This window comes from Amblyomma americanum, chromosome 3, assembly GCF_052857255.1.
Source record: "Amblyomma americanum isolate KBUSLIRL-KWMA chromosome 3, ASM5285725v1, whole genome shotgun sequence".
Taxonomy (NCBI): domain Eukaryota; kingdom Metazoa; phylum Arthropoda; class Arachnida; order Ixodida; family Ixodidae; genus Amblyomma; species Amblyomma americanum.
The window spans coordinates 32,890,838-32,917,660 of NC_135499.1; the positions used below are offsets into that span (position 1 = coordinate 32,890,838).

The 26,823-nt window shown below is 46.8% G+C and overlaps 1 protein-coding gene across 1 annotated transcript in view; it reads left to right on the forward strand.

Annotated features, from left to right (window-relative positions):
- Window positions 1-26,823, forward strand: part of LOC144124506 (proteasome adapter and scaffold protein ECM29) — a 409,805-nt gene that overhangs the window by 252,861 nt on the left and 130,121 nt on the right. The window contains 4 exon segments of the mRNA XM_077657223.1: window positions 6,985-7,144; window positions 18,354-18,445; window positions 20,208-20,277; window positions 21,873-22,001. Of these exon segments, the coding sequence (XP_077513349.1) occupies window positions 6,985-7,144; window positions 18,354-18,445; window positions 20,208-20,277; window positions 21,873-22,001 (451 nt within the window).

Here is a 26,823-nt window from a genome sequence, read left to right on the forward strand (position 1 = left end):
CCCCCCCCACAGGACCACCACTTGCATAAAATTTGGGGCCGCTCGTTTGATGCAGAATATTCGAAATGGTGTCAAATGACTTGGCATGTTCCTGAGGATGGAATTACTAATTGAGATGAAGCCCAAGATACGTGTGGGACTCTCAACGACGACCTCTCCGCCCCCAAGCTGTGCATTCCGAGAACCTTCATACGGCCATTACAGCTGAACCGTTTGTTGCAGGGGGTTACGGATGGTGTCAAACGATTTGTCGGGTAATGATGCACACATTTATAAAATTTATTAACTGATATCATGAGGAAATATACCGGCTATAGTGAAGGTGGCTGTAAATCGCAATAGTAGTGCAAAATCCATGATGTAGATGGCGCTGCTTGAGTCTTAAAAGGGATGTTTCTGGAAAGGAAACATCCACGGATGTTTGGATTTGTTTTTTTTTTCCACGTTTGCCGAGCACACCGATGTTAACACTTGAAGCTCCCATAGCGAACACTCTAAGTCGAACGCTGAGGCAGTGTTGGCCTAGAATTTTTTTTTTAACTCTTGCTGTATGTTTTGTCAACTGAGTGTGGATTATGCTCAACTGCTAGACTGGGCTTGTTTGGTGCTACATATATCAATTTTTTGGCAATCATGCATGGTGACAGTAATCAGGCCAGTACATTGATTACACTACCCATGAACGACCTGCCATTAGTCGACAAGGGCGTTTGAATTGCTTAGCACTGAAAAATAGGATGGAAACCAGCACACAAAGAAGAAACTTTGAGAAAATGTTAAAAAAAAAAAAGAACAGCATCACCTGCGAACGAGCTTGAGTGATCAGATAAATACATAATGCGGTGCATTTAGTTATGGGTAGGTCTTTAGTTAGATGGCATCGCCTGTGAACAAGCTTGAGTGACCAGATAAATACCGTATTTACTCGCGTAATCCTCGCACTTTTTTTCCCTGAAAATCAACGCGAAGTTTGGGGTAGCGATAATTATGCGGGGAAAATTTTCAAGCAAATGTTTCGGAGTGTTAAATGCAAAGATGAATGCGTGCAAGATCAGGATTGTCAGGTCCGCAATTGTAAATATAACGAAAACATTACTTTCAAGCATAGCTTACCTTTGTTATGAAAGTACAGGGTGAACGTAAGCTCAAGCTGCTGAAGCACTTGATTTGGCGCGCGCAACCTCCCCTTCACTACTACTCTCGTTGCGTACGTCCTGCAGGCAATCCTACTCTTCATCAGAGTCCGTGTCGACACTGGAATCGATGGTTTCTTCATCTTCCGATGCTTCTTCGTCGTCCCACACCAGGTGGTCCTCGGTCGCATCCAGGGTGTTCGAAATTCCTGTTTTCTTGAAGCTTCTGGCCACCATGTTTACATCAATCATCCCCCATGCCTCTGATACCCAGCTGCACAGCAGCTCCACGGACGTTTCTTGAAGCTTCTGGCCACCATGTTTACATCAATCATCCCCCATGCCTCTGATACCCAGCTGCACAGCAGCTCCACGGACGGTCTTTTGATCTTGCCGCCCGGCGTCAGAGCATGTTCACCTTCAGCCATCCATTCTGCGTACAGCCTCCGGACGTTATCTTTAAATGGCTTGTTCAAAGATACGTCAAGAGGCTGTAGCATTGATGTGAGGCCGCCGGGTATAACAGCCAGGTCCATGCGCAGTTCCTTGAACTTTGCCCGAACCGACTCTTGAATATTGCCCCGAAAGCTATCAAGGATGAGGAGCGACGGAAAAAGAAGCGCTCCCAGTCGCCGCCCCCACACAGTACCATAAGGTCATCCACCCCTTTTCTTGGACGCGCACGTGTATACCAGGGGGGAGCTTTCCTTTCGGGAGGGTCTTCCGCTTGAAAATTACGTACGGTGGGAGGTTCCGCCCGTCCGCCGTCACGCCTAGCATGACCGTGCACCTCTGTTTTTCGGCACCTGTAGTCCTGACGTGCACAGTCCGAGCGCCTGTCTGTTCGACTGTCCTGCTGCTGGGCATATCGAAATTAAGCGGAGTTTGGTCCGCGTTCGCTATCTGGGAGAGCAAGAAGTTTTTCTCGATTCGAAAAGACCAGCGTGGAAACAGACAGGGACACGAGAAGAAAAATTACAGATGACAGGACGAGCGCTGACTAACAACTCTTTATTGTCGAGGAACACCCAGCACAATATATGCCAAAACACCACGTGACAGTCAGGGGGCCAAAGATTACAACCTAATCCACAGTCATCGAGGGGCGGCCAACACATGCTTGAACCAGAAGGAAAAACCACAAAAAGTGAAAAAAAGGGGAGAAACCTTATGCAGTGAGCATATCAAGAGTACTTTAACCAGCAAAAACCAAGGAAACAAACCAAGGAAAAAAAAAACACAAGTGCCAAACAACATCGTGGCCAAAGGGCGGTGTCAAGAACACTTTAACAACAACAAAGAGCGAGCCTAAAAGGGCCCAAGCAAGCGAAGCAAAAGCAGAGTCAGAAATCTAAAAACAGATAAAACGTCATGCAACCCTACACACGCCACAAACAACTAAAACCAAATGAAAACAACCTAAAAAGCAAAAACTTGTCAACGCCAATAAGGTAAGAGGTAAAAAACAGTCTGCATGTAAAAACACAATTTGGACAATTGCCACTTATGAGCCGCACCAAAAACCTGAAGAGAAGAATGCGCACGGGATAGCATAGGAAAATTTATGAGCAAACGGGTAGTGGCAGGCGAACACGTAAAATCAGTCATCTTTAGGCATGGTCAATGAAGCGCATTTCTTTCTCGTGCAGTGAAATTGAGGGCGTGCTTACGCAACTGTCCCCTGCCTTAGCAATAAAGTAGGCCTCAATGACCTCCCTTTCTGTGAAATGGGGAAATTCAGACCACCAGAAAAGGCTTTGAACAGTTCGGAGATACTACTAGCGGCCTCCGGCAAATGGTCAATGGTCGCTGTGTCCATGACTACAAGGTAGTCATCCACACACCTGTAAACTTTCACAACATGTTTATCCTTCAGTTTCTTATGAATGTTTCTATCCATTGCAGCCAGATAAACATCGCACAATACCGGGGCAACTGACGAGCCAATACAAATCCCGGGTTTCTGGGTCAAAAATCTACCACTGAAAGAAACGACAGTGGACGAGAGGTAAAAGCTCAGGAGACGAGAGGTAAAAGCTCAGGAGCTCCATAAAATTGTCCATGCCGGCATAATGGGAGCGGCGACTGCCTTCTCGCTAGACGTTGAGGACTTCGTTTTACTCTGTTCCGCATTATGGTCTCTACAACGCAGTTCGCCAGAGGATAGACGACACTGGAGTCGTGGTGTTTCAGAATACAGCCGGCATAGGCGTGGACAATTTTATGGAGCTCCTGAGCTTTTACCTCTCGTCCACTGTCGTTTCTTTCAGTGGTAGATTTTTGACCCAGAAACCCGGGATTTGTACTGGCTCGTCAGTTGCCCTGGTATTGTGCGATGTTTATCTGGCTGCAATGGATAGAAACATTCATAAGAAACTGAAGGATAAACATATTGTGAAAGTTTACAGGTGTGTCGATGACTACCTTGTAGTCATGGACACAGCGACCATTGACCATTTGCCGGAGGCCGCTAGTAGTATCTCCGAACTGTTCAAAGCCTTTTCTGGTGGTCTGAATTTCACCATTGAGTTGCCGGTGAATAACAGCATCCAGTTTTTAAACGTGTTGCTTCTTTTTAAGGATGACCATGTTTGCTGGTATTACAACGTAAGGTCTAGAAAGAGTTTGCTACCATTTGACAGCGCGCACTCAAAGTTAATAAAAAGACTGATAGTAACAAACGCACTTCAGGCGGCGTTAGCCAAGAGTTGTGTGCATATGGCAAAATCAAGCTTTGACAACCAGGTACACCGCCTCTACTCTGCCGGGTATACGCCTTCATTAGTTACTAATATATGTGAGGCGATGGTCAAAAAGTTAAAGGAGGGGAGGCAGGTTGGGAAGGAGCGAGAGAAGAAACTCGTTGCAGTCATACCGTACCTTCACAAGTTGTCCCACAACGTGAGAAAGGTAGCAGGACGGTATAATGTCCAGGTCGTCTTTTCCGCACCGTGCAAGCTATCGAGGATATGTGTTGAACAACAAGGCAAGACAGGCGACCCGCACTACGAGACACGGGCAACGGTACACACACTGCCGGACAGGGGTTGTCTATCAGATACCCCTAACGTGCGGTTGTGTGTACATAGGCCAGACGGGAAGATGCTTTAATGTCAGGGCCAGGGAGCACTTCCTCAACGTAGATGGACGGTCTGGAAGTAATCTAGCAGACCACTGCAACCAGCCTCGCCACAAGTGTAAACCTATATTAGAGAACACAAGGTTCTTAGCAGCATCAAAAAACAAAACAGAAAGGGAGGTCATTGAGGCCTACTTTATTGCTAAGGCAGGGGACAGTTGCGTAAGCACGCCCTCAATTTCACTGCACGAGAAAGAAATGCGCTTCATTGACCATGCCTAAAGATGACTGATTTTACGTGTTCGCCTGCCACTACCCGTTTGCTCATAAATTTTCCTATGCTATCCCGTGCGCATTCTTCTCTTCAGGTTTTTGGCGCGGCTCATAAGTGGTAATTGTCCAAATTGTGTTTTTACATGCAGACTGTTTTTTACCTCTTACCTTATTGGCGTTGACAAGTTTTTGCTTTTTAGGTTGTTTTCATTTGGTTTTAGTTGTTTGTGGCGTGTGTAGGGTTGCATGACGTTTTATCTGTTTTTAGATTTCTGACTGCTTTTGCTTCGCTTGCTTGGGCCCTTTTAGGCTCGCTCTTTGTTGTTGTTAAAGTGTTCTTGACACCGCCCTTTGGCCACGATGTTGTTTGGCACTTGTTTTTTTTTCCTTGGTTTGTTTCCTTGGTTTTTGCTGGTTAAAGTACTTTTGATATGCTCACTGCATAAGGTTTCTCCCCTTTTTTTCACTTTTTGTGGTTTTTCCTTCTGGTTCAAGCATGTGTTGGCCGCCCCTCGATGACTGTGGATTAGGTTGTAATCTTTGGCCCCCTGACTGTCACGTGGTGTTTTGGCATATATTGTGCTGGGTGTTCCTCGACAATAAAGAGTTGTTAGTCAGCGCTCGTCCTGTCGTCAGTGTTTTTTCTTCTCGTGTCCCTGTCTGTTTCCGCGCTGGTCTTTTCGAATCATGTCACACCAACTCGCCCAAACGGCTATTTTGATTGAAGTTTTTCTCCTGCCGTATCCTGATAACGAATCGATGGAAGTCCACTATTTTCTCTTCATAGGCTGCGGGCAGGCGCTGGCAAAGCGTCGTTCGCCTCCTGAGCGAGAGTCCATTGCGCTGCATAAATCGTGTGGCCCACCCGTTACTAGCGCGGAAGTCTTGCACCGGGATGCCCTCCTTTCTTGCGATTACGAGCGCCTGGTTCCGTATCAAATCAATCGACACAGCACGCCCATCCACTCGTCGAGCCTTGATATATTCCAGTAAAGAGGATTCGACGGCAGGAAATTTCCCAGTCTTCGGTCCACGGAAGGCCCGGCGCGTCTTACCAGTCGTCTTGAGTTCGTCGTGCTGCCGTCTCCAATACCGGACGCAAAACTTGTTGACGCCGAAGTGTCTGCTGGCGGCGCGGTTGCCATGTTCCAACGCATACTCAATAGCTTTTAGCTTAAAAGCAGCTGTGTAGCTTGCGTAGCGTCCCATGGCAAAGCGGCACAAAGAATATGGTGCAACACGCAAACAAGGCAAACGAGGCCTACGAGACACCGGAGAGCTGGAGACAACTTCGCAAAATGGCGTAGCGGTGGTGAGTGGATGAGCGGTAGCGGCGGTGGCAGCGGATGATAGCATAGTTCCGCCGCCTAGTAGCACGCGCACCCAACCATGGCAGTTAGTTGTGGCCGCAGTCAGTAGATGGCGATCGCTACGACAAGTAGACGGCTCGCGGCAGTAATTTTAGGGGTGCGATGATTATGTGGGGAAAAAAGAATTTTCCAATTTTTGATAGCCAATGTGGGGGGTGCGAGCATTACGCGAGTGCGAGCAATATGCGAGTAAATACGGTACCTAATGTGATGCATTTAGTTATGAAAACGTCTTTAGTTAGACGGCATCACCTGTGAACAAGCCTAAGTGATCAGATAAATACAAAATGTGGTGCATTCATGTATGGGCGAGGTCTTTAGTTAGGCGGTGTTGCAAAGGCGAAAGTCAAATAGGTACATGCGATGTGTTATGTGCTGCTGTCTGATAAAGTGAGTGCGGCAAGTTCACATGTCAACAACCAAGGAAAAACAAAGCGCACATTTCTTTTAACTTGAAGGAAATAAAAATCGCCAATTAAAAGCAAAGCTTGGCTTTGTCCCTCCTCCCTGCAGTCTGCTGCCACACGGCCCAGCGCTTGCCGCTACTGCGTGAGAGCGCCATGAGCAGGTGCATTTTTAGCGCCAAGCTTGCTCTTTGTTGCAACCATCAGCTGCAGAGCAGCCAAATGCCAGACAAGAAATTTATCTCATGTTGTACGCACCCACATGAGAGTGAGGATGAAGTTCATCGTCACTCATGCTGGAGACTGCTGGCAGATGAGCACTGCACATGACACGCAGAGGCTGTGAGTTGATTGAGGTCCTGCTGGTGGTCGTCTTTTGCTCTCTACAAATCTAGCTTACTAGTTAAGCAGCGCATCTGATTCTAATGTGTTTGCTTCTTTCATGTTCGCACTGATCTTAACCAACCCCTCGCTTCCCTGCCGATGTGTGCTTCATGCTTTATGTGCCACATGTATTATGCTCTCTCCGTGTCTGCTAGGCTTGTGGCTTGCACCTTTTGATGCCTTTTTTCGCGTACGCATTGTCCTGTTGAGGGTGCTCAGCCTCCTTCGCATCCAAGTTGAAAAAGTGGCTACCAAGCCTAGCCGAGCGGTGGTTTGGCTGGACAGAGCAGCTCGACCACTGGCTGACTTGATCCTCCCCCGGTGGAGGGGCGCGCATGCAGTGTGTGCAGTATGTGGATGCCTCAGTGCTGGTGGAGCTGGTGCCACGCCTGGTGGAGAAGAGCAAAGGTGCTGTGGGGCTGGGCACCAAGGCTGGCTGCTGCCACCTGGCCACTAGCCTGTCCCACCAGTGCCCCCGTGAGGAGCTGCAGCCACACACCGGTAGGCAACATATTGTGTGTTTCAGAGGGGCAGTGGCTGTGGGTCAAGACACTCGAGTTGCAGCTGTGTAGTAATGTTTTGTGTGTTTTGTTCCATTCGGGCGTTGAGATCAATGAGGTCTGTCGTCAGTCTTAACTGTCCTCCAAGAAAAGCAAACCATTAGTGAAGCCAAGGAAAGCATAGGGGAGTCCAGTTTTCTTACAGAAACAGCTGTTAAAGGTACAATCCCGGGCTTTTGCGACATACTACCACATAAACGCTTGTAAGGGCCTCATCCGTGTATGGGCCACACCCTGTTTTCCCGAAGGAAATGGGCCGCACTCAAACTTTCCATGACCCATGTTGGAATAGCCTTTCAAATGCACGTGCCATGGCCTCTGCAATCTGCTCCAGCGAGCAACAGTGCACTTGATCGCGGAGGCGACGCATGCGCACAGGAGCTTCCAGGTGCCAGCTACGGATGGTGCCCGAGGCCACGACTCATCATCATCGTCAGCTTTTTCTTCCGCCGTGAGCTCCCGCTATTCATATCAGCATTTCCAGCTCCAGCCTTTTGTGGCTGTCAAAGGCACGGGAGTTGTCGTGGTAGCGTGTTAGTTCATCGTAGTTGTGGCTTTCGCATGCTGCTGCTGAGCGTAGTAGTTTTAGCACAGTGGGCAAGCAGTTAATATCTACACGGCTAGGAGTTTGCTGTCGAACACGGCAAGTGTGCGATAGGCAAGAAATACAACGTGGCTGAGAAGTGCATCCGACGATGGTTGAGGAACACAAGCTGCAAAAAGCACGCCTTCCGAGGCAATTAGCCATGCAACAAAGTGCAGTGCCGCCAGCTTTCCCTCAGTAAGAAACCCTGTGGGGGATGCGCAACTGGCTGGAGGGTGGTCACAAGGAGGAAGAGGGTCATTGCAGATGGAGCTAGGGCGGACAAATGTGTAACCAGAAGATGGTTACCACATTGAACGAAAAGGGTATGGGGAAAGCAGAGGAACCACAGGGTAGTTACCATGGAAAGAGGAAGAGGAGAGGATGACGAGCGCAGAGGAGTGCATAACAGGTTACCACGGTAACCACCCTCCTGATGGTTCCCTTGGAATAATTACGGAGAGTAAGGTAAGAGTGGAGGAGCCTGGTACACTTCATATCTGTGGTTGCTGTGGCAATCGCATGCATTTAGGAGTGGACTGGAGAGGAGCGCTTGTCGAAAAAAAAGAGTATGAGTGGAAAAATAAATAAGCTAAGGATTAACACGGCTGAACCTAAGTAGACAAAGCAAAAACAGAAGGTTATGCGTAGATATACGTTACCAGGCTTGGTCTTGCTAAGCTGTGGTGTATCGGGCAACTATACGTGGCTTGGCATCTGTAACATTGAGTGCCTTCCAGACACTGGATAGACAGTGCGCCCACCCTGCCACCCTGGCAGGTGGCAGTTAAATTAATAGTTGATGCTGCGGCCCATTGCTGCAGTACGACATGTCTGCCACAACGTTGTCGGCGCTAAGGCATGCAGCCCAAATCTCCCTCTCACCACCACCACGTCAAAGTGCGATTGAGGCGTCCGCTGACCCATGGAGTCAGTTATGCGGTCTTCCTTTCCTCAAAGTCATCGCAGTCTATAGAACGCTGTCAACGTCAATGCCAATGAACACAATGAACGACGACGGCCTATAGAATAACAGAGGCGAGCGCTCGGGTCCAGCAGTGGCGGTGGGGGCGGTGGTGGCTGAGTGACGTCATAGCTGTCACATGGTTTCTCCTCTGTTCAAGGTCAAACTCGTGCACACGGCGAAGGAGCTATGGAGGGGCGTAGTAAAGCTTTCGCTTTAAAAGAGTGGTCTACAATTCTTCATGTCGCGATGAAAATTCCTTACCTCAACGTATAATGAAATGAAAATGCCTAAACTGATGTCGCTAAATCTCGCCTTGTACAGTGTTAACCGTCCTGAGAGTTTCTTTTTTCTGTTGTTTCTTTTACTTTTTCTGTAGTCACGGTTTGGATTAGAGCTGTGTGAATACAACCTTTCTTTGTAAAGTTCCGAGACTGACTCCGTTAAGAAAATGCGTTTAACATTGAAATCATTTGTGCAGCACCCCTTTGAAATAGTCTCCATTGCAGTCTATACACAACTTCCAACACTTCTCGAGGTCTTGGAAACATTTGGAAAAACGCTTCTTTTGGCAGCTCTGTCAGCTCCTTTGTCGTGGCGTCTTGAATGCCCTCCACGCTCCCCATCCAGCGACCTTTTAATGCTCTCTTCACACGAGGAAACAGGAAAAAATCTCATGGGGAGAGGTCAGGCGAATATGGCGGATGGGGAAGTACAGTACTGCTGTGCTTGGCGAGAAATTTTGTCACGCTGAGAGCAGTGTGCGGCCTTGCATTATCGGGAAGAAGGCTCCATTATCCAGATGCCCATAGGTCAGGCTGACGGCGTCACATTGATCACGCATGTGTTGGAGCACGCGGATATAAAACTCGTGATTCACCGTCTGCCCTTGTGGGATGAACTCATGGCGTATGACACCTCTGGCATCGCAAAAAAAATTATCGGCATCGTCTCTGTTTTGGTCTTCTGTCGCCACACCTTTGTTGACTCCGGGAAGCTTGTGGACCGCCATTCGGCGCTCTGCCTCTTTGTTTGAGGATCGTATTGAAAACACCATATTTTGTGTTCAGCAATGATGCTGCCAACGAATGCAGCATTCTTCTCATCCTCGGAGAGCAAATCAGCGCTCACTGATGCCCGCGTGTCCTTCTGGTCCTGTGTGAGGGAGTGCAGCACAAGTCTGGCATTCAGCTTTCGTTTCCCCAAGTTCTTACGCAAAATTTGGTGGCATGTTGTCTTACTAATGTTGAGAGCATCTAATACCATGCGGACTGTAATTGCACAGTCTTGCTGTACGATTTTCCTGATCCTAGCCACATTATTTTCATTCCGTGAGGTTGAAGGGCACCCCTGCCTTGTGTCTTCCACCGACGTTCTCCCCGAAACGAACCTCTTGTGCCACTCGAAAATTCGGGCCCAGGATAATGTCTCGTTGCCGTAAGCGTCACGAAGGAGCTTATACGTCTGTGTGGCTGTCTTGCCAAGCTTCACACAGAATTTTATGTTTACACGCTGTTCGAGGTTTACGTCCACCTCTCCACATTCACTCATAGTAGAAAACGCAGACGACTAGTGACAATGTATTTTTCTGCATGTAGTGCCATCTAGCCGCTGCCATAGCAATTAGCATAAATAGCTCAGGTTAGCCCGAAAAGATGGTGCTACGCATATGCACCAGCATTTGTTCTGGGGAATCATTTCTAGAGAAGAAAATAAATCAGTCTCGAAACTTTATGGACAAAGGTTGTAGAAAAATTTTGGATGTGGAGTGAATTTTGAACATTTTTTGATGAATACTGCCAAGTTAATTGCAGATGAAGTATTCTGTGAAACATGGCCAGAAATAAGTGAATTTATTGAAGGTAAGCGATTATCAAATCTTTGGATGCAAAGCTAATGTGAATAATAAAAATTGGTCACAAGTAAAATGGAATAATTTCAATTGTCAGTACAGGTAGTTTAAAAAAAAGAGAGAAACTTTTTCCACAAAACAGCTATAAAAAGTAACAGAGATATTGCAAAGAAACTTTGTTTTCACCCGTCATCAGCATAATTTGTTATTCCTGTAAGGCTTGCCATGCATTAAATAAATAAGGAGGTGATAATCATGTTAGTAATAAACTTTAAATTTGTATACTTATACCATGCTTATAATTTTGTGATTAACGATTGATGTCAGTGAAAGAAGTTGTAATATCATAGGTAGACTTAATGATGACATAACAATGGAGTTTACTGAATGATTTCATAACCTACAGATCTCTGAGGCTGACAAGTATACATGAAGGTTACGCATTTGATCTATATCTAAGTAAATAAGCTTTGGTCTGAAGCCGCTGGTGCACTTTTATCACACGAGGAAGACAGAAAAAAGACAACCTGGATTTTGGAAGTCAAAGAAAACCTGTTGGCAGCGCAGCAGGTGGCTAGTTGAGTTTCAGTGCGTTTTTCGGGTGCCTTGCGACTATGCGCTTTGCGTGTCCGCATGGTTTCGTTACGTACCTCGATTTTCAAGGGCAGAGCAGCATCGCACGCTGTGTGGGGTTGAGGTCACTGAATGCAGGCCGAAGTTCTTTGCGAGAATTTCATTGTCGGAATCAGGAACGGGGTTCATTGTAGCATTGGTGCAAACGTAAACAAAGCGACGACGGGTGATAAGGCCTTCAATGTCCGGCCAGCAGTAGTTTTCATTGCAGCTGCTTCTAGGCAGGAGCACAGCACTCGCCGCCAACAATCATGGAGTCCTTGTTTCCTTTCCGCCACTTTACGCCACTTTTCTCCTATTTCATCATCAGACGGTCCCGAGTTTGAATCGGAGTGGTGGGAAAGAGTTTTTCAACTTCGAATTCAAATCCCTTTGCAATAAAAGCACCTTTCACTGCTGGACAAGCGGCAACAAAGCCACGAAATTGCTAACTATCGGATTTTACTAACAAAAAAATTTGATAGCATTGTCCTGAGTGTCCCTTTAAAATTTAGGAGGTTCGGATAGTGAAAGTGCAGCGCAGATCGAATCAAGTAGTAAATGCTGCTCCAGAACTATTTAAAGTTTCAAATATTCGCACACCTCTAGTTTGTCTGTTTCAAGCACTGTAAACTGCTTAATTTTCGCGAGGAGCTCATTTGCACAGTTTTTGCGATTGCACAGAGCACAGGCCATGCGATTAATTTCAGCAAAGTGTTGACTTACGTATGGTGGCAACTCAACCTGCATGCTGAAAGGAAATTGTTTAAAGGGTAATCTTTCAGTCCCCCCATCTTTCATTTTCTGTTTCTTTGCTTCTATATGTTGAGCCCCCCTCCTCTCGAGGAATTATCTGGAACCCAGTGATGTGCACAAAAGCCGTCATAGGTCCCGCAAATAAGATTTTTTCTTCACCATGGGGACAAGGCGAGTTTATAAACAAAATGAATCCTTAGGTCCTGACTGTGGGCTGCAGAATTCGGGTGGCGTTCAAATTATTTCCAAAGATGACCTACTTAAGGAATAACTACCATAAGTATGTTCCCTCTTTATCTACAGCCATTTTGGTGTTAAGGTCCATTCCGCAACAGGGGGAGTCAGCCACTTAGCTTTTGCAACATCACAGAGTTCAGGAAAGTGAAAATGCTAGCGAATCCTGCTGCCGCGGCAGAAAAACCTGTTTTGAGACATTGCGGTGATGAGTGGCAAGCTTCCAACAAGTTGGAAATTTTCACTGCGATGTGCCGCTCAGTTGCTTGCATGTGAACCAGTCTTTTGAGTGCTGCCATATCTTCTTTGCAAAATATTCTTCAAGTGCAGCATTAGCTGAATTCACGAAATGTTGAGCTCGTGGAAAATAAGTTGTTTACAGTAAACGAGCCCAGTGAGTAGGCCTGGCCATTATGGTTGTCTCTGGGAAATATATTAGAGCCATGTTTGCCCCAAAAAGAAGTGAAGATTCAAATCAGAGACTATATTTGCACTATCTTTCGACAAGGCTAGTCTCTCCTCATCTACTCTGCTGGTGCCCAGCACATTTCATGGGTCTTTTATTCTTATTCACGGGCATCTAGTCATCTGCCAATCCTGTCTTGTATGTGTTTGTCTCTGTCTTTTCGCACCAGTGCGCTTTTGTGCAAATTATATCTTGCTACCACTCTTTGCCATTGTGCCATTCATTTCTTTTCCTTGCTTTGGACTATTCCCGTTTATGCATAGTGTGCCAGTTGTTCATTTTTTTTATATTTTATCGTTTTTATATTTTATTTTATTTTTATTTTTATATTCTTTATATTTTATATTTTTATTTTATCGTTATTTTTATATTTTATCAAGTGCTGTGTCATGCAAGCGTGTCGAACTGCCCGCAGGCAGCAAGTCCGTGACATCATCTCAAGCGATACCGTGCTGCCCGCGGCGTCACCACGAGAGCATATATAAACAACGCTCGTGAAATAAAACGCGATCATTTTGCTTTTGTTACCGAGCGCTTCAATCAAAACACAACAGTGGCGAAGAGGTTGGGATGGGCAACCAAGATGCCCTTGAAGAGCGGCTACTCAGACCTGACAGCAAAGGCAATCCTATGGCGCTGGGGCAAGCGCCTGCCTTCACCGAGGGTGAAGGGGACTGGTCCGCCTACAGGGTACGCTTGGAAGCGCATTTTGAAGAGCAAGAAATCATGGATACGGCAAAGCAACGAGCTCTGCTGGTTGCCCCTCTATCCAACAGCGCTGTCAAGGTTCAAGGATGGTGCCACTCCAAAAGCGTCAACGACCTCCAATACAGCGATAGCGTCGGGCATCTACAGAGCTACTATGAGCTACAAGTCAGTGAAACAGCAGCAAGTTATCGGTTTTTCATGTGCACACAAGCATAAGTTGACAGTGTTTGGGATTTCATAGCCGCTTTTCACTGCTTGGCTGAAGACTGCAATTTTGGAGCAATGCTGGGCCGCATGCTGCGCCACAGCATATGCGCTGTTCAGCACGAAGACATCAGACGTTGCCTGTTGACCCGCAGCCCGCTGTCGTTAAAGAAAGCAGAAGACTTCGTCATTTCTGGTGAGACCACCACTGAAAACGCACAGCACATGTGGAGACTACCCTCCCTCGAGTCAGACACAACCGATTTCGTCCAATCGGCTCGCTCACGTCCGAAGTCTAGTAAACCAAGCGGACTGTTGCACAATGAGCTCGGGCCGTGCACCCAATGTGGTGCTTCCTCGCACTAGGCAGATCATTGCTGCCATCTCAGAGCAGTGTGTCATCGGTGACGGAGACGCGGCCACTTAGCACGAGTGTGTAGAGCGTCGGACGAAGCCACTGAGGGTAGGCGGGCAGCATGCCTACTTTCTAAAAGTCAGCAAGATAGTTCTGAGGACTGCGAATTTTTGCACTCACTGATTGCGCATCAAGCAATGAACAGTTTTCACATCACGCCTATTCTTCACCGAATAAGTTGGAACGGAGTTCCGCTCACTATGTTGGTAGACACGGGGTCAGCAGTGAGAGTGATTCCGCGGGCAGTGTTTGAAGAACCCCCGAGATAAGTGGCCACTACTGCAGACAACAACAATGCAGCTATCATGTTTCAAAAGCCGACTTCCTATGGCTGGGAAGTTGCAACTCACTACGAGCCTGGGTGGCACAACTGTACAGTCCGAGCTGGTTGTTGTTGATTGACCGCGACCGCTGCTTTACGACCGCAACACCATCCGAAGCTTCAATACAGCTGGCGTGCCAATAATCACTGCCAACGCTGTGGCATGCGTACAAGCGGGCATCAAGGACAGAAGGTTGGAAACCCTGCTTTCAAGGTACAATGACATTTTCGCTCCGAGACTTGGATTGCTCAAAGGGCCACCGGTCCACCTGTCCATCAGAGGTGATGCCAGGCCTCGGTTTTGTAAAGCTCAGACGGTGCCGTGCTCAAGCAAATGGTGTCAGAGGAGCTAGACAGACTAGTCTATGAAGGGGTGTTATCTCCAGTGACGTCATCGGAATGGGCCACACCCATCGTGCCCATACTCAAGAAGGATGGCCGGCTACGGCAGTGCGGCGACTTCCGTCTCACGGTGAATTCCGCGACCCTAATGGAGCAATATCCATTGCCTCGGGTTGATGATATTTTCGCGAATCTCAACGGCGGAGAGGTTTTCAGCACCTTGGACTTGCATAACGCTTACAGTCAACTGCCCCTGGACGAAGCCTCGAAGAAGCTAGCTGTTCTGAACACACACAAGGGCGTATACTGCTTCAACAGACTAGCCTTCAGGGTGTCTTCAGCACCGGCAATCTTTCAGCGACGCATGGAAGCCGGGCTTAGCGGGATTCCCGGGATACAGGTGTATCTGTACGACATTATTGTGGTTGAAAAGGCGAATGACTACGCTGTCCTGGAGCAAGCGCTGCGATGTCTAAGGGAACACGGCCTGCATCTAAAGCGTGAGAAATGCAAGTTCAGACAACAGCAAGTTATGTTTCTTGGGCACTGCATTGGTAGCAACGGCTTACGGCCTAAAAGCGATAACATAACAGCATTGCTCGATGTCCCACGGCCCACCTCAGTGCGTGAGCTGAAAGCTTTTTTGGGCCTCTTAAATTACTAAGGCAAGTTCTTGCCACATGTGTCAACTCTACTGGCACCCTTATATGCGTTGTTGGCGAAAGGTGTGAAGTGGTTCTGGGGCAAACAGCAGCAGATGGCTTTCGAAGCAGCTAAGAAGACAGTAAAGAATGCAAAACTTCTGGTGCATTTCGACCCAAACAAGCCCCTTCGTTTAGAGTGTGGTGCATCAGCAGTGTGTCTGGGAGCCATATTGTCGCATCCAGTTGGCAGCGTGGATTACCTTATACGATTCAGATCATGAAGGCTAATGAAAGCCGAGAACTATTCCAGCTAGAAAAGGAGGCGCTGGCTCTCGTGTTCGGCGTAACCTGGTTTAGAGACTACCTTTATGGAAACCACTTCGAGCTGGTAACAGACCACAAACCATTGACGGGATTGTTCAGCCCAGACAAGATGATTCCGCCGATAGCCACTGCACGTATTCAGCGTTGGGCCCTGCTCTTGGGAGGATATTGGTACTGCCTGTCATACCATAAGGGGTCCGAAAATGTGAACGTCGATGCCTTCAGCCATATCCCTCTCCCTATTCTGTGGGAGCAGCCTAACGAACAGGAAGATGCGCCCGGGTATGTATTATATACTAAGGCTGTCAATGAGGCACCCATCAGTGCCCAAGAGTTGGCGGCCCTGACCATACGTGACCCTCTGTTACAGCAAGTGCGGAAATTGATCCTGCATGGCTGGCCGATGTATCTGGCAGAGACAAAGGGGCGGTTCCGGCCATTCTTTAAAAAAAAAAAACCGAGTTGACTGTTAGTCATGACCTCATTTACTAGGGGCATAGAACAGTCGTGCTGTCAGCGTTCACTGCAGGTCTTCTGAGGCTCCTCCATGAAACGCACCCAGGAATGGCTGCGATGAAAAACCTGGTGGGAACTGTTTTCTGTTACCCAGGCCTGGATGCTGATATCGAGAGGGTAGTACTCTAATGTGATTCACGTGCACAAGCTAGTGCGATGCCTCCAGCACAGGTACCGGCACCATGGCCAGAAGTGGTCTCGAGTGCACATTGACTTCGCAGGCCCCATCGAGGGACACATATTGCTAGTGGTGGTGAATGCAGAGACCAAGTGGCTAGAGGCCATACCGATGAGAAGCACGACGTCCGAGTCCCCCGCGGAAGCGTTGAGAGCCATATTTATCAGGTTCAGACTGCCCCATACACTGGTTTCAGATAATGGGCCACAATTTGTCTTTGCAGTGTTCAAGAACTCCGTAAGAATTGGCGGTGGTATAGCTTTGGTTAAACCTGGAGTGACGCAATAGCTACAACTGGCCGAGTGGAACTTGGTCGCGTGACCAACCAAGTGATGAACGACGTGATCAGCCACGGTGCCGTGCCGCCGGCTACTGCTCCGCACCACGTGACCAACCACGTGACAGCATTGCGGCGCAGCCACAGTGTGGCAGTGCCGCCACGCTGAAGGCTCGGAATGCTACCGTAATGTAGCTATCGCTACAAAAGGAACGTGATCAACCATGTGACGACTGCACATTACCACCTGCAGTCGAATTGCCTGGCAGAACGCGCGGTGTGCACAATCAAGGTAGGCCTTGAAAAAGCTCAGCCTCATCAGCCGCCCGAGTCGCTTTTTATTCCACTACCGACGGACGCCTACTAAGGGTAGAAAGCCTCCATCCGTGCTGCTCTTGTGGTACCGGCTCCGCACCAGACTGGGCTGTTGCCTTCCGACTGCGGCCGAGGAACCGCAATTTGAAACACATACGTCTACCATGCCGTTTTTTGCAGGACAGTCAGTTTGGCTCAGAAGTTTTCACCGCTGGCCCAGGTGGTTGCCTGGAGTGGCCGTGAGCACACAAGGGACTTGGATGCTGACTGTGTCTTTGTCGAACGGGGAGCAACGTCGTCGTGCAAATCAACTGCGACTGCGCAAACCCAAGGGCTCCGACACGAAGCTGCTAGCTTGCGTCACAGCAGCCGACACCCCTAACCAAACCTCGCCCAAGCCAGACAACATTGCTAACCCCACTCCGGTGGAGTCGTCTCGCAATGAGCCCCTGCCACTTCGCCAGTCTACCAGGCAACGACGTCCACCTGAAAGACTCAATTTGTAAAAGGTGGAGTTGTGCTGTGTCATGCAAGCATGTCGTCAACCGCCCGCAGGCAACGTCATCTCAAGCGATAGTGTGCTGCCTACCGCCCGCGGCGTCACCATGAGAGCATATGTAAACGACAGTCGTGAAATAAAACGCAATCGTTTTGCTTTTGTTACTGAGTGGTTTAATCGAAACACAACATGCAGAAAGCTGCTTGCACGTCTGTGTGCCCGTCTCGTCCAATTTTGGTAATTTTACTTAACGTAACAGAGAATTTCATTACATGCTGCCATGAAAGCGCACGGTAGTAACAAGCATGAAAAAACGCCTGGCAAGAGAGGACAATGGCATTGCGATGTGTCATGCTGCATGCCTCCCATTAAATGCGGAATAGAAAGGGAAATTTCATTTCTTGTAGAGGCTTTTCACCGAGGCAGGTGAAAGAAACTGGCTGAGAGAGACAAGTGTGGAGAAAGTGACTAACTATGGCGGCTTTAAGTTCACTGTTTATGTGTCTTTTCAAAAACTTTTTGCAGCTGTGCATTCCAGATGATGGCTGAGGACTGGTGGAGTGCAGTGTATTTTTGGGATAGGGGTAAATAGGGACCACAGGTGCATATTCAACAACACACCTAAAAATGCTTGCAGTGCGTGTTGGCGCCCTGCATATGTAGTGCTTTGTCAAGAGGCCCTTGTCTCTTTACATGTGTGGATCGCCACCCCTCTTTTGTTGCCCTGTTTTGTTGTGGCCAGCAGAATTTGGGGCATCTGGTGTCCTGAACTTGCCCTCGTGTGTAGCCAGCGGAACTCATTGCAGGTTCATTTGGAAGGGTGTACTGCTCAGTGGTTTTGTTTGTGCCGGCTTTTAGGCAGGACTCTGTGCACAGCTATGGGTGCCTCTTTGCTAGAACAAACCACCACCGCCTTTGTGCCTTGCCACCTGTGTGCAGGAAAGCTGCTGAGGGCCTTTGTCAACGGGCTGAGTGACCGTAATGCCACCGTCCGGCGCTGCTGTGCCAGCACCGTCGGCCACTTGGCCAAGGTAATTGCTGTCATGAGTCACAACCACTATTTGAAGAAGCGTGCTGCTAATTCAGTGGAGCAGCCGCTTGTAGCATGTGTTAAGAGGGGACATGGCAAGTAAAAAGGCAGGGTACATTGGTTTTTTTTTTGTATCTCTGACAGCTAACTTGGACCAGTTGCAACATCTCACTGGCACAAAAACCTTAACCATAATGCTGTGGCATCACATTTTTGAGGCGTCATTTTTTGAGCAGTCTGTGCCATTCGACTGTCCCCCGTCATGAAGTGATTAGGAATAAAATGCTCTCATAAATGGGTCCTCAGGTGTTTGGGAGTGTGGTGCAGCTGTCCGACTATTCTCATACTTTGGGCAACTAGGTAACCCTTGAAACTTGGTATAGTTTGCAAATAGCATTTGCTATTCAATTCGATTTGCAACCCACTTTCACTATTCGAACCTCCTAAATTTTCAGAAATTATGAATTTCTAGCTCATCTAAATTGGCGGTGAAACATGGCGACTTTCCTGAACGGCAGTATCTTGCACTTGTCACACGAGTTAACTTGCTCTTTCCTCATAGTATCGACTGCCAGCACACAGCAAATGCCCACGCTCAGTGCGCTGACGGCCATTGATAGCCGCTGTCACCGCACGGTCGCTGCACGCTCTCTGGTGTCTAGAACATTAGTCAGGGGTGTCGAACACATAAACATGACGCGACGTCAGTTTCACGGCAGGTTTAAAAATTGCACCTTGGTGACCAGAGACCAAACTGCATAGAAACTGAGGGTTTAACATAGACAACTGGGCTAGTTGGTTCAATGTTTTGGTGAGTGGGAAGAGCGTTATGCACAGAAAGGAAAGTGAAGGTTAGACAAACACAAGGGCACTGCGCCCAGCACCACCACAAGAGCTTTGATGTAGGCGCTCACATCCAGTGATCAGGAGTGATTGGTGCTCTGTGGCTATGGGTGGAAAGGAGTTAAAAGGACCATGAAATGATATTTACTGAGGTGAGAAAAAGCACACAAGGAAACGGTATTCCATCATTCATGGCCTACCACAAATATTTTTAAGCTAGCTTTATTAACTCGAAAGATATCGGTGATTAAAACTGATGCTCCTCTTTACCTTCTCAACTCATACACGCCAAATTAGCAGAAGAAAAAATAAAGAAAACAGCTCAGCACTGCACCACAATGAGGAAGCTCGCTCAGATTACCCACTGACATCTAATGGGTAGGGGCGGCCTGATGAGGTGTCACCCTAATCGGTTGAGAGCTACTTTGAGCACCAATTTTTAAAAATTATTTTTTTTTAAACTTAACTCGAATATTCACTAAGACCACCTCTACAGATCTATTCCGTTCGGATATGACCTGAAAAGTGATTTCAGAGTCCCGCTAAAGATGACATGAGCACACAAGTGAAGTGCATCTTGCAAGTTGACATTTCCTGTGTGGATTCTTGCCTTTGTACATGTAGCAAAAAAAAGAAAGAGAATGGAAAAGAAAATGACAGAGAAAAAAGATACAAATGCAGATGCAGAATGTGTAGCATAGTTTGCGACACCTGCTGTGTGGTGTCTGTTGCAGAGCTGTTCTTGGAGCCAGTTTAGAATGAGTGCCTGTCCCCTTTCATGCATGTCTTGCACTGCATTCTTCTTATGACCAGCTATATGTATTGCTGCCCGAAGTTGAATTTGTGTCGGCCGCTGTGGCACCCCTAGCGGGCTGGAGAAAGCTTTTTCCTCTGGTCGGGGCCTATCCGTGGTTGTGCAGGTGGCCAAAGACAGCGATGTGGACCGGCTCCTGGCCAAGCTGCAGATGTGGTACATGGAACAGGCGAGCGGTGAGTGCCACGAGTGCATGGCTATTAGACCGTCACTGGAGCAGGCAGTGGACAGTCAAAAGCACCACAGTTGGAGCACCCACACCTACCAGTTAGGGCAAGTTTGAACAGGTGGCCAAACAGCACTGGCTAAGTAACTGTAATGGTGGCCACGAAGATGCATGCACAGGTTACTTCCAGGGGCTCCAGCATGCACGTAGATATGCTTGCTAAACACTGTTGGGAATTGAGCCATGTAATAAATGGCTGCACCCAGCTTGCTTGAGGTCTCAAAGTTGCACAGTGCCCAAACTTGTGTCAGGTGTCATGGATTCACCGGCTCAGTTCATAGAAGGATGGGGAGGGAATGGAGTTTACTGCCCAGATATGCCAGATACAGTAAAACCTCATTGGTACATTAAAAAATTAAAAAAGAAAGAAATACCGAGAAAAACCATATTATCCAAGAAAACGTATGGTCCAGACCGCCTAATTTTGGAAAATATAGAATGAGGTATGAAGGCATTCATTGCAATACTCTCTTCATAAATTAAGAATGCCAATTAGCATTTCTTGCAACAAGTTCAGAACACCTCCTTTTCGAGTGCAGGCAGAATTCAATCCACATTTGCATAGTGCTAAGGATGGAAGGAACTTTGCAACACTTATGGTTTGTTGACAGCAATTGCAAAAATAGCTGATATTTCTTCCTCATTTTTGGACGCTTCACTAACTTGCACTTTTGCACTGTCGCGGCGTGCAAAGGTGTAAGTTACCATTTTGAAGAACAAGGCTAACATTTGTCTAAAGCAAAGGAGAGACACTGCAGGGAAAGTATGTCGGGGGTCTTGGTGATGTGCGGAACCAGTTGTCTGAATTTCCTAGTGCTATCTGTTGTAATGGGGCAGCCATAAGCAACTTCGTCTTCATGGTGACGACGTTGAGACTGCGGGAGAGCTTGTGGACGAAGACATCAATGCCGATGTTTCATGTAACCAGGAAACCACTGATGCGAACTGTGACAAGGACTTGAGAGAACCTTTGCCCATGTGCTTCAAAGTGCCTCATGCGATTAGCATGGTTCGTCGCTTTTGCATGGTGATAGAAGGTGTGATCTCGGCTGTTTGGAGTCCTTCAATAATTTTTGGAAATGTGTTCTCTCTGACGCAAAGAAGGTGAAGAAATAAAGAAGTTCACGACTATTTCGCTCAGTAATCTGCGAGCAGTAAGTCGCTATCTTGGGAATGCATTTTTTCCGATCTCAATGAATTAGGTGTTAAATTTTTTGCCACTTTTTTATAGAATTACACATTATATCAAACTCGTAGGTATCTTTTTGCAATTTCGATATATGCAGGTTCGACTGCATTTCTTTCTGTGTAATTGTGATCATTTCAATGCAGATGTTTTATTGGTTGGAAAAAAGGCCAGTGGAACCTTTACGCATTCCCATTAAACTAACACAAAACACGTACAACCAGTACAGCAGTGTATTGTGCCAATAAAGATTTTGTCGGATCTTCCAGCTGGTTTCTTGTCTTAAAGAACAAAGAAAGTCCTGTCGTGCAGTCCTGATTGGAGGGTGTCTTAACCGGGTATGCTTCACTGTCGTGCAGATGAAGTGGTGCAGTGGGCGTGTGCGCACACGATGCAGGCTGTGGCACAGCATGCTCCCGACCGGCTGCGAGCTCATGCGGCGGTTGCACTACCACTCGCCTTCTTCGCCAAGCATGCGGCCACCCCAGGTGAAGGCCTTCTCTCCACTTGGTACTCTGCTGCTTGCAAGTGCCGCTTCCTGCATCATTGTCAGAGACACATCAGTGCTGGGTGGTGTTTTTGTGTTCTCAGCACATTACTCAGTGAAACCTCAAAATATTTTGTATACACGACATAAATGGAATTATGCATGCTTCCCTGCTCCACGTTAACATTGGTTGCAGCAGCACTCATCTCATTCAGTCTTTGCCCATTTATTTCTGGGGAAGAGACAAGTGCTCCTTATGTGGTTATTTTGTGCTACTTATTGATATAGTCATATTCTCTCATGATATTATTATGAGTGGCCTGCCTTGTGAACAAAGCACTTGAGCTGTAATTAACAGCAGTTTAGTCTCAATTTGCTGTGGGCATTACTGTGTGTGCACAGCTCGCATTGAATTTTTTTTTTTGTGGTTAGCAGGAGCATTGTTGGTACATTCGACGACCGATTTTTTGGACTCTCTAAGGACCACGAAAACGATCGAAAAATCAGGCAGTCTGGAAAATCAAATTGCACTGGAAAAGTCATGAACTTATTACCAATATGCCAGATGAAGCAGTCAGTTGTATTGCACACATTCTAAAGCTCCTCATGACTACATTTCGCCATGTGATATATGCAGGGACGACGGGCGGCGATCGCTTTCACGATCTCAGCCTGGCTGTACTGCCCTCGGCATGTCGCCGATGAACACACAGGTTGGGACAAAGTCTAAACGAGAAAGTGAGCACGCCGTTGTGGGAACTTCACTGCGTCCGCAGTACGATGGGCCTGGAACGAGAACGCGAAGATGGCGAAACAATAAGAACCGAGAAACGGCCGTAGCAAGCGTCCCGCTGGTATTGGCCTTCTTCATTAGGCCTAGCAACTAGAGCCAAAATTGGCATCATATCCACCGATATGCAATCTGCGATGGCTTGCGTATAATGAGGCGTCTTGCCTGTCATTGAAACAGCAGTTGTTTACGGTTTTACAATAGAAGAGTCAGGGTTGCGGTGCATTTTGCCGTGGGTGCACTGATATTGCTTTGAAATGCACCACTATTTCCTCCCGCGCTCGCCGTCTTCGTCAGGCTGTACGCCTCTCACGCGCTTCGTGTGAAAGGTAGCACTTCGCTGCTACCTTTTTCCGTATTCGGGATGAAAAACTCGGCGCAGATGAGTTCCGCGAACTCTGACTACGGTTCAAGTTCGTGCGGCGGAGGACATTTAAGAACAGTATGAATTTGAAACCACGCAGGCGCATCGTGCCGACTCACGCAGAATTTCAGCATCACAAGTTAAGAGGCTCGCTTTAAGCTTGAATTTTGTTTTGTTTTATCACGTTATTGATCTCTCCTGCAGTTTGAATGAATGAGGTTCCACTGTACATATTATATGGCAGCTTGGGTATTGGCGGTGAGTGCGAACGAGGTCCAAAAAATCGAGCGGTCAGTAGCAGTGCATCCGAAATTTCAGTCGCTCTTATACATTAATTAACAGTACCTCTTGCTGGACTAGTTGGCGTAACATCGTGTAACAAAAGTAAGAACAGCGCTAATTTTTACACAAACGCACAGCGCCCATCCTGTCTGGTCTTTCTGTGTGTTTGTGTAAAAATTAACGCTGTTTTTACTTTTGTTACACGTTCTTATACATTGACTCTATGGGCCATGTCGCGGTGCCACGAAAAAGTCCGAAAAATCAAGCGCCCAAATTTTCGGTCGTCGACTGTACCACTTTATTTTTTCATAACACAGATTTCTGGAAGAAGGTGGAATTAGATTGGCTCACTTTCATAATAATGCATGGTTAACCCATTAATGCACGATGTTGCAGATAAGGTACAGAGTGAAAAAATGTGAATAATTTTAATTTCTGCCCATACATCCAATAACATTTCTGTTGGGCCTAGTTGGTGCATGGTGAATCAGAAGAACGATGTGCGCAAAACATTCGACGAACCACATACACGGGAGAAACACAATGACTGGCGCAACACTAACAACTATTTTATTCTTCTCACACCAACGCATAGATATACATTTTTTCCACACTTGTGCAAGCTGACAAAAATTCCAGTCATGTGAGATTACTGGCAATGATGCGAGCACAAAAGCTTCAATTCAGCGGAGTAAAGTGATAAGGAAGTATCGCTAACACATCCTTCGGCCTTTTTCTTGATATGAAATGCTTCGAGAGCCAGCCGCGCCTGCTCGTTTCTGCTCCTGCCCAGAATCGCCGTCTCTTCCAATTGCGGTGCACAATTGCTGCAGTTAATAATGTGTGACACAAGATGTGCACCTTTGTCATTTTTGTTCCTCACATTTAGCACATGCTCCCTGAGTTGCTCATTTATGCAGCGCCCTGTTTGCCCGATGTACATCTTTCCACACGAGAGTGGGAAAGCATACACGACTCTGGCGGAGCAACGGACAAAGATTGTACCATGCCTGATTTGGCAGCCATGCCTTCCATCACCGCACGTGCGGCAGCACAGCTTAGAAAGCTTGTTTGGCGCAGTAAATGCCAGAGGGAGTCCATGCCTGCTAGCCACTCTCTTGAGTTGGTGGGAGACCTTATGTATGTAAGGCATCACCACAGGCCTGTAAGTTTCATATTCGGCCACCCTCTTTTTTGGCGCTCTGGTTTTATGTTTCCTGATGAGGGTCTCAGCCACAGCTGTCAAAAGCGAAACAGGGTAACCTGCTGCCAAAAGCCGGCGCACCTGATTATCAAAACTTGTTTGCAATTTATACACACACGATTTTCTGAGGGTCGATTCCATACATGAAGCTGCTATGCCCCTTTTCACGATCTTTGAGTGGGCAGACTTAAAAGGCCAGAGATCCTTCTTTGCTCGTGGTAGGTATTCCCAGCAAGTATGGTGTTCACAGACCTCAAGCTGGATGTCTAAAAACTGCAAAACATTCCTGTGCGGTAGCTCGTGGGTAAAAACAAGACCTTGTCCGTGTTGCTTAAAATCACGTAAAACTTGATTATTCTTATCCTGGTAGGAAGAGTCAGCCTTTAAAACCGCTAAAAAGTCGTTAACGTACCTAAAAACCTTTAAAATCTTCCCTGCTTTGAAAACATGGTCTAAAGAACGGTCAACACAAGCTAAAAATATATCGCAGAGCACAGGAGCAACACACGAACCAATACAAATTCCATTCCGCTGTAGAAATGGCTGGTCATTAAAAACAATAAAAGTGACCTTAAGGTAGTATTCCAACAGATTTAAAAAATTCCCCACGGAAAGTCCAGCAGCATTCTGGAACGCAATTGCATCGTTTTCTTCAATGCATGAATTTACTGAACTCAAAAAATTCACGCTGTGGCACTGAATAGAAGAAATCTTTCACATCTACTGAAAAAACATAACCAATATTTCTATTGTCCTGTAAAACCTGCACAGCATCATCGGATTTTTCGGTTCTGAACGGGTCGTTTACTGCTAACAAATTCAACTTTTTCTGCAGGAATTGGCTTACGCAGTGCTGCCAACAAGCAGACTCGCTTACAATGGTTCTGAATGGAATGTCTGGCTTATGCGTTTTCGCTTTAAAAAATACCGATAAAAATCTCCCTCTACTGTTGTCTATCTGCTTTGCCAGCGATGTCAGTTCCACTTTTTTGCGAAATTCTATAAACTTGGTTATTACTCTGACCTCGCTCTTTTTAACTGGGACAAAGTTTTTTGAGACAGCCTTTAGAGCTTTTTCATTAAGGGGGGATGCTAGGCTCAAGTGTCAACTTTTGAACTACTGCATCAATTTTTATCAAATTTTCAGCGACTGTTTATAATCTGCTCATTAGAATATATTCAAAGTTTCAATGCGCTAGCTCAAACAGACAAAAAGTTATAGCTCTCATATTCAGCAATCATGTGTCTCAGCTTAGGAAAACTATCATTTAAAAAATAATGGAGATATATCAACTGTTTGTAATTAGATATCTTCTAGATGGTTCATAGTGCAAGATAAGACCGCTCGCATGCTTTTTATGCAATTTCTGTAAAAATGTCATCAATCTAAAAACAAAGTTCAATTTTTTTGTTGTCATTACATGTCAGACATCTCAAAATATTTTCTGTTAGAAACTATTTAGCACCCTAAAAAGTATCTTATCTTGTTCCTGAGAAAATTTCAGTCTAGAAACCACCTTGAAAGCATCTTTTGGCAATGTAGTTTAGAAATGATTGTTTTCCTAACGGTTTTGTTTCCCCAAAAAGTGCAAACTCAGAAAAATGAGTTCAAAGATTTGAGAACATGCTATTTTATTTTGTGGTAAAAAAAAATTAATCAAAGGGCCCTGCTCCATAGGTCGGGCCCTCATCTTCAACGCGACGCTGTTCTGTGGCAATTGCTTCAAGCCTTCTTTTCTTTTTCTCAACTTTAGAGCTGTCCATCGCCCTTGCCTTCGCTCGGGCAATGCTTTGATGGGTTGCTTGTTGGACGGGCTTCATCGTCTGGACTCCATGTTCTAGTTCCAGCTTGTCAAATACTCTCTTGATGCCACGTGCACCCTCATTAAATTCTAGTACAGCCAAGGCTGCTGCAGTCTCCACGGTTCTCAGGGATGCGAATTGGGTCTTCGGGCACTTCTTCCGCATTGAAAGACTCGTTTGCATTCTGTGTCTGCATTCTTGAGCATCGTGCAAGGAGCTCTGGCTTACTAAGCCGGTTGTAGAGAGGCACAAGCTCTTTGGCAACGTCTCTGCTGAAAGCTGGACGATGGGGTCTTGGCACTGATGGCTTACCAGCTTCAACTAGGGCTTTGTGCCGATTGTAGTGGCACCATGAGTCCTCACCATGTGGACAAGCGTCA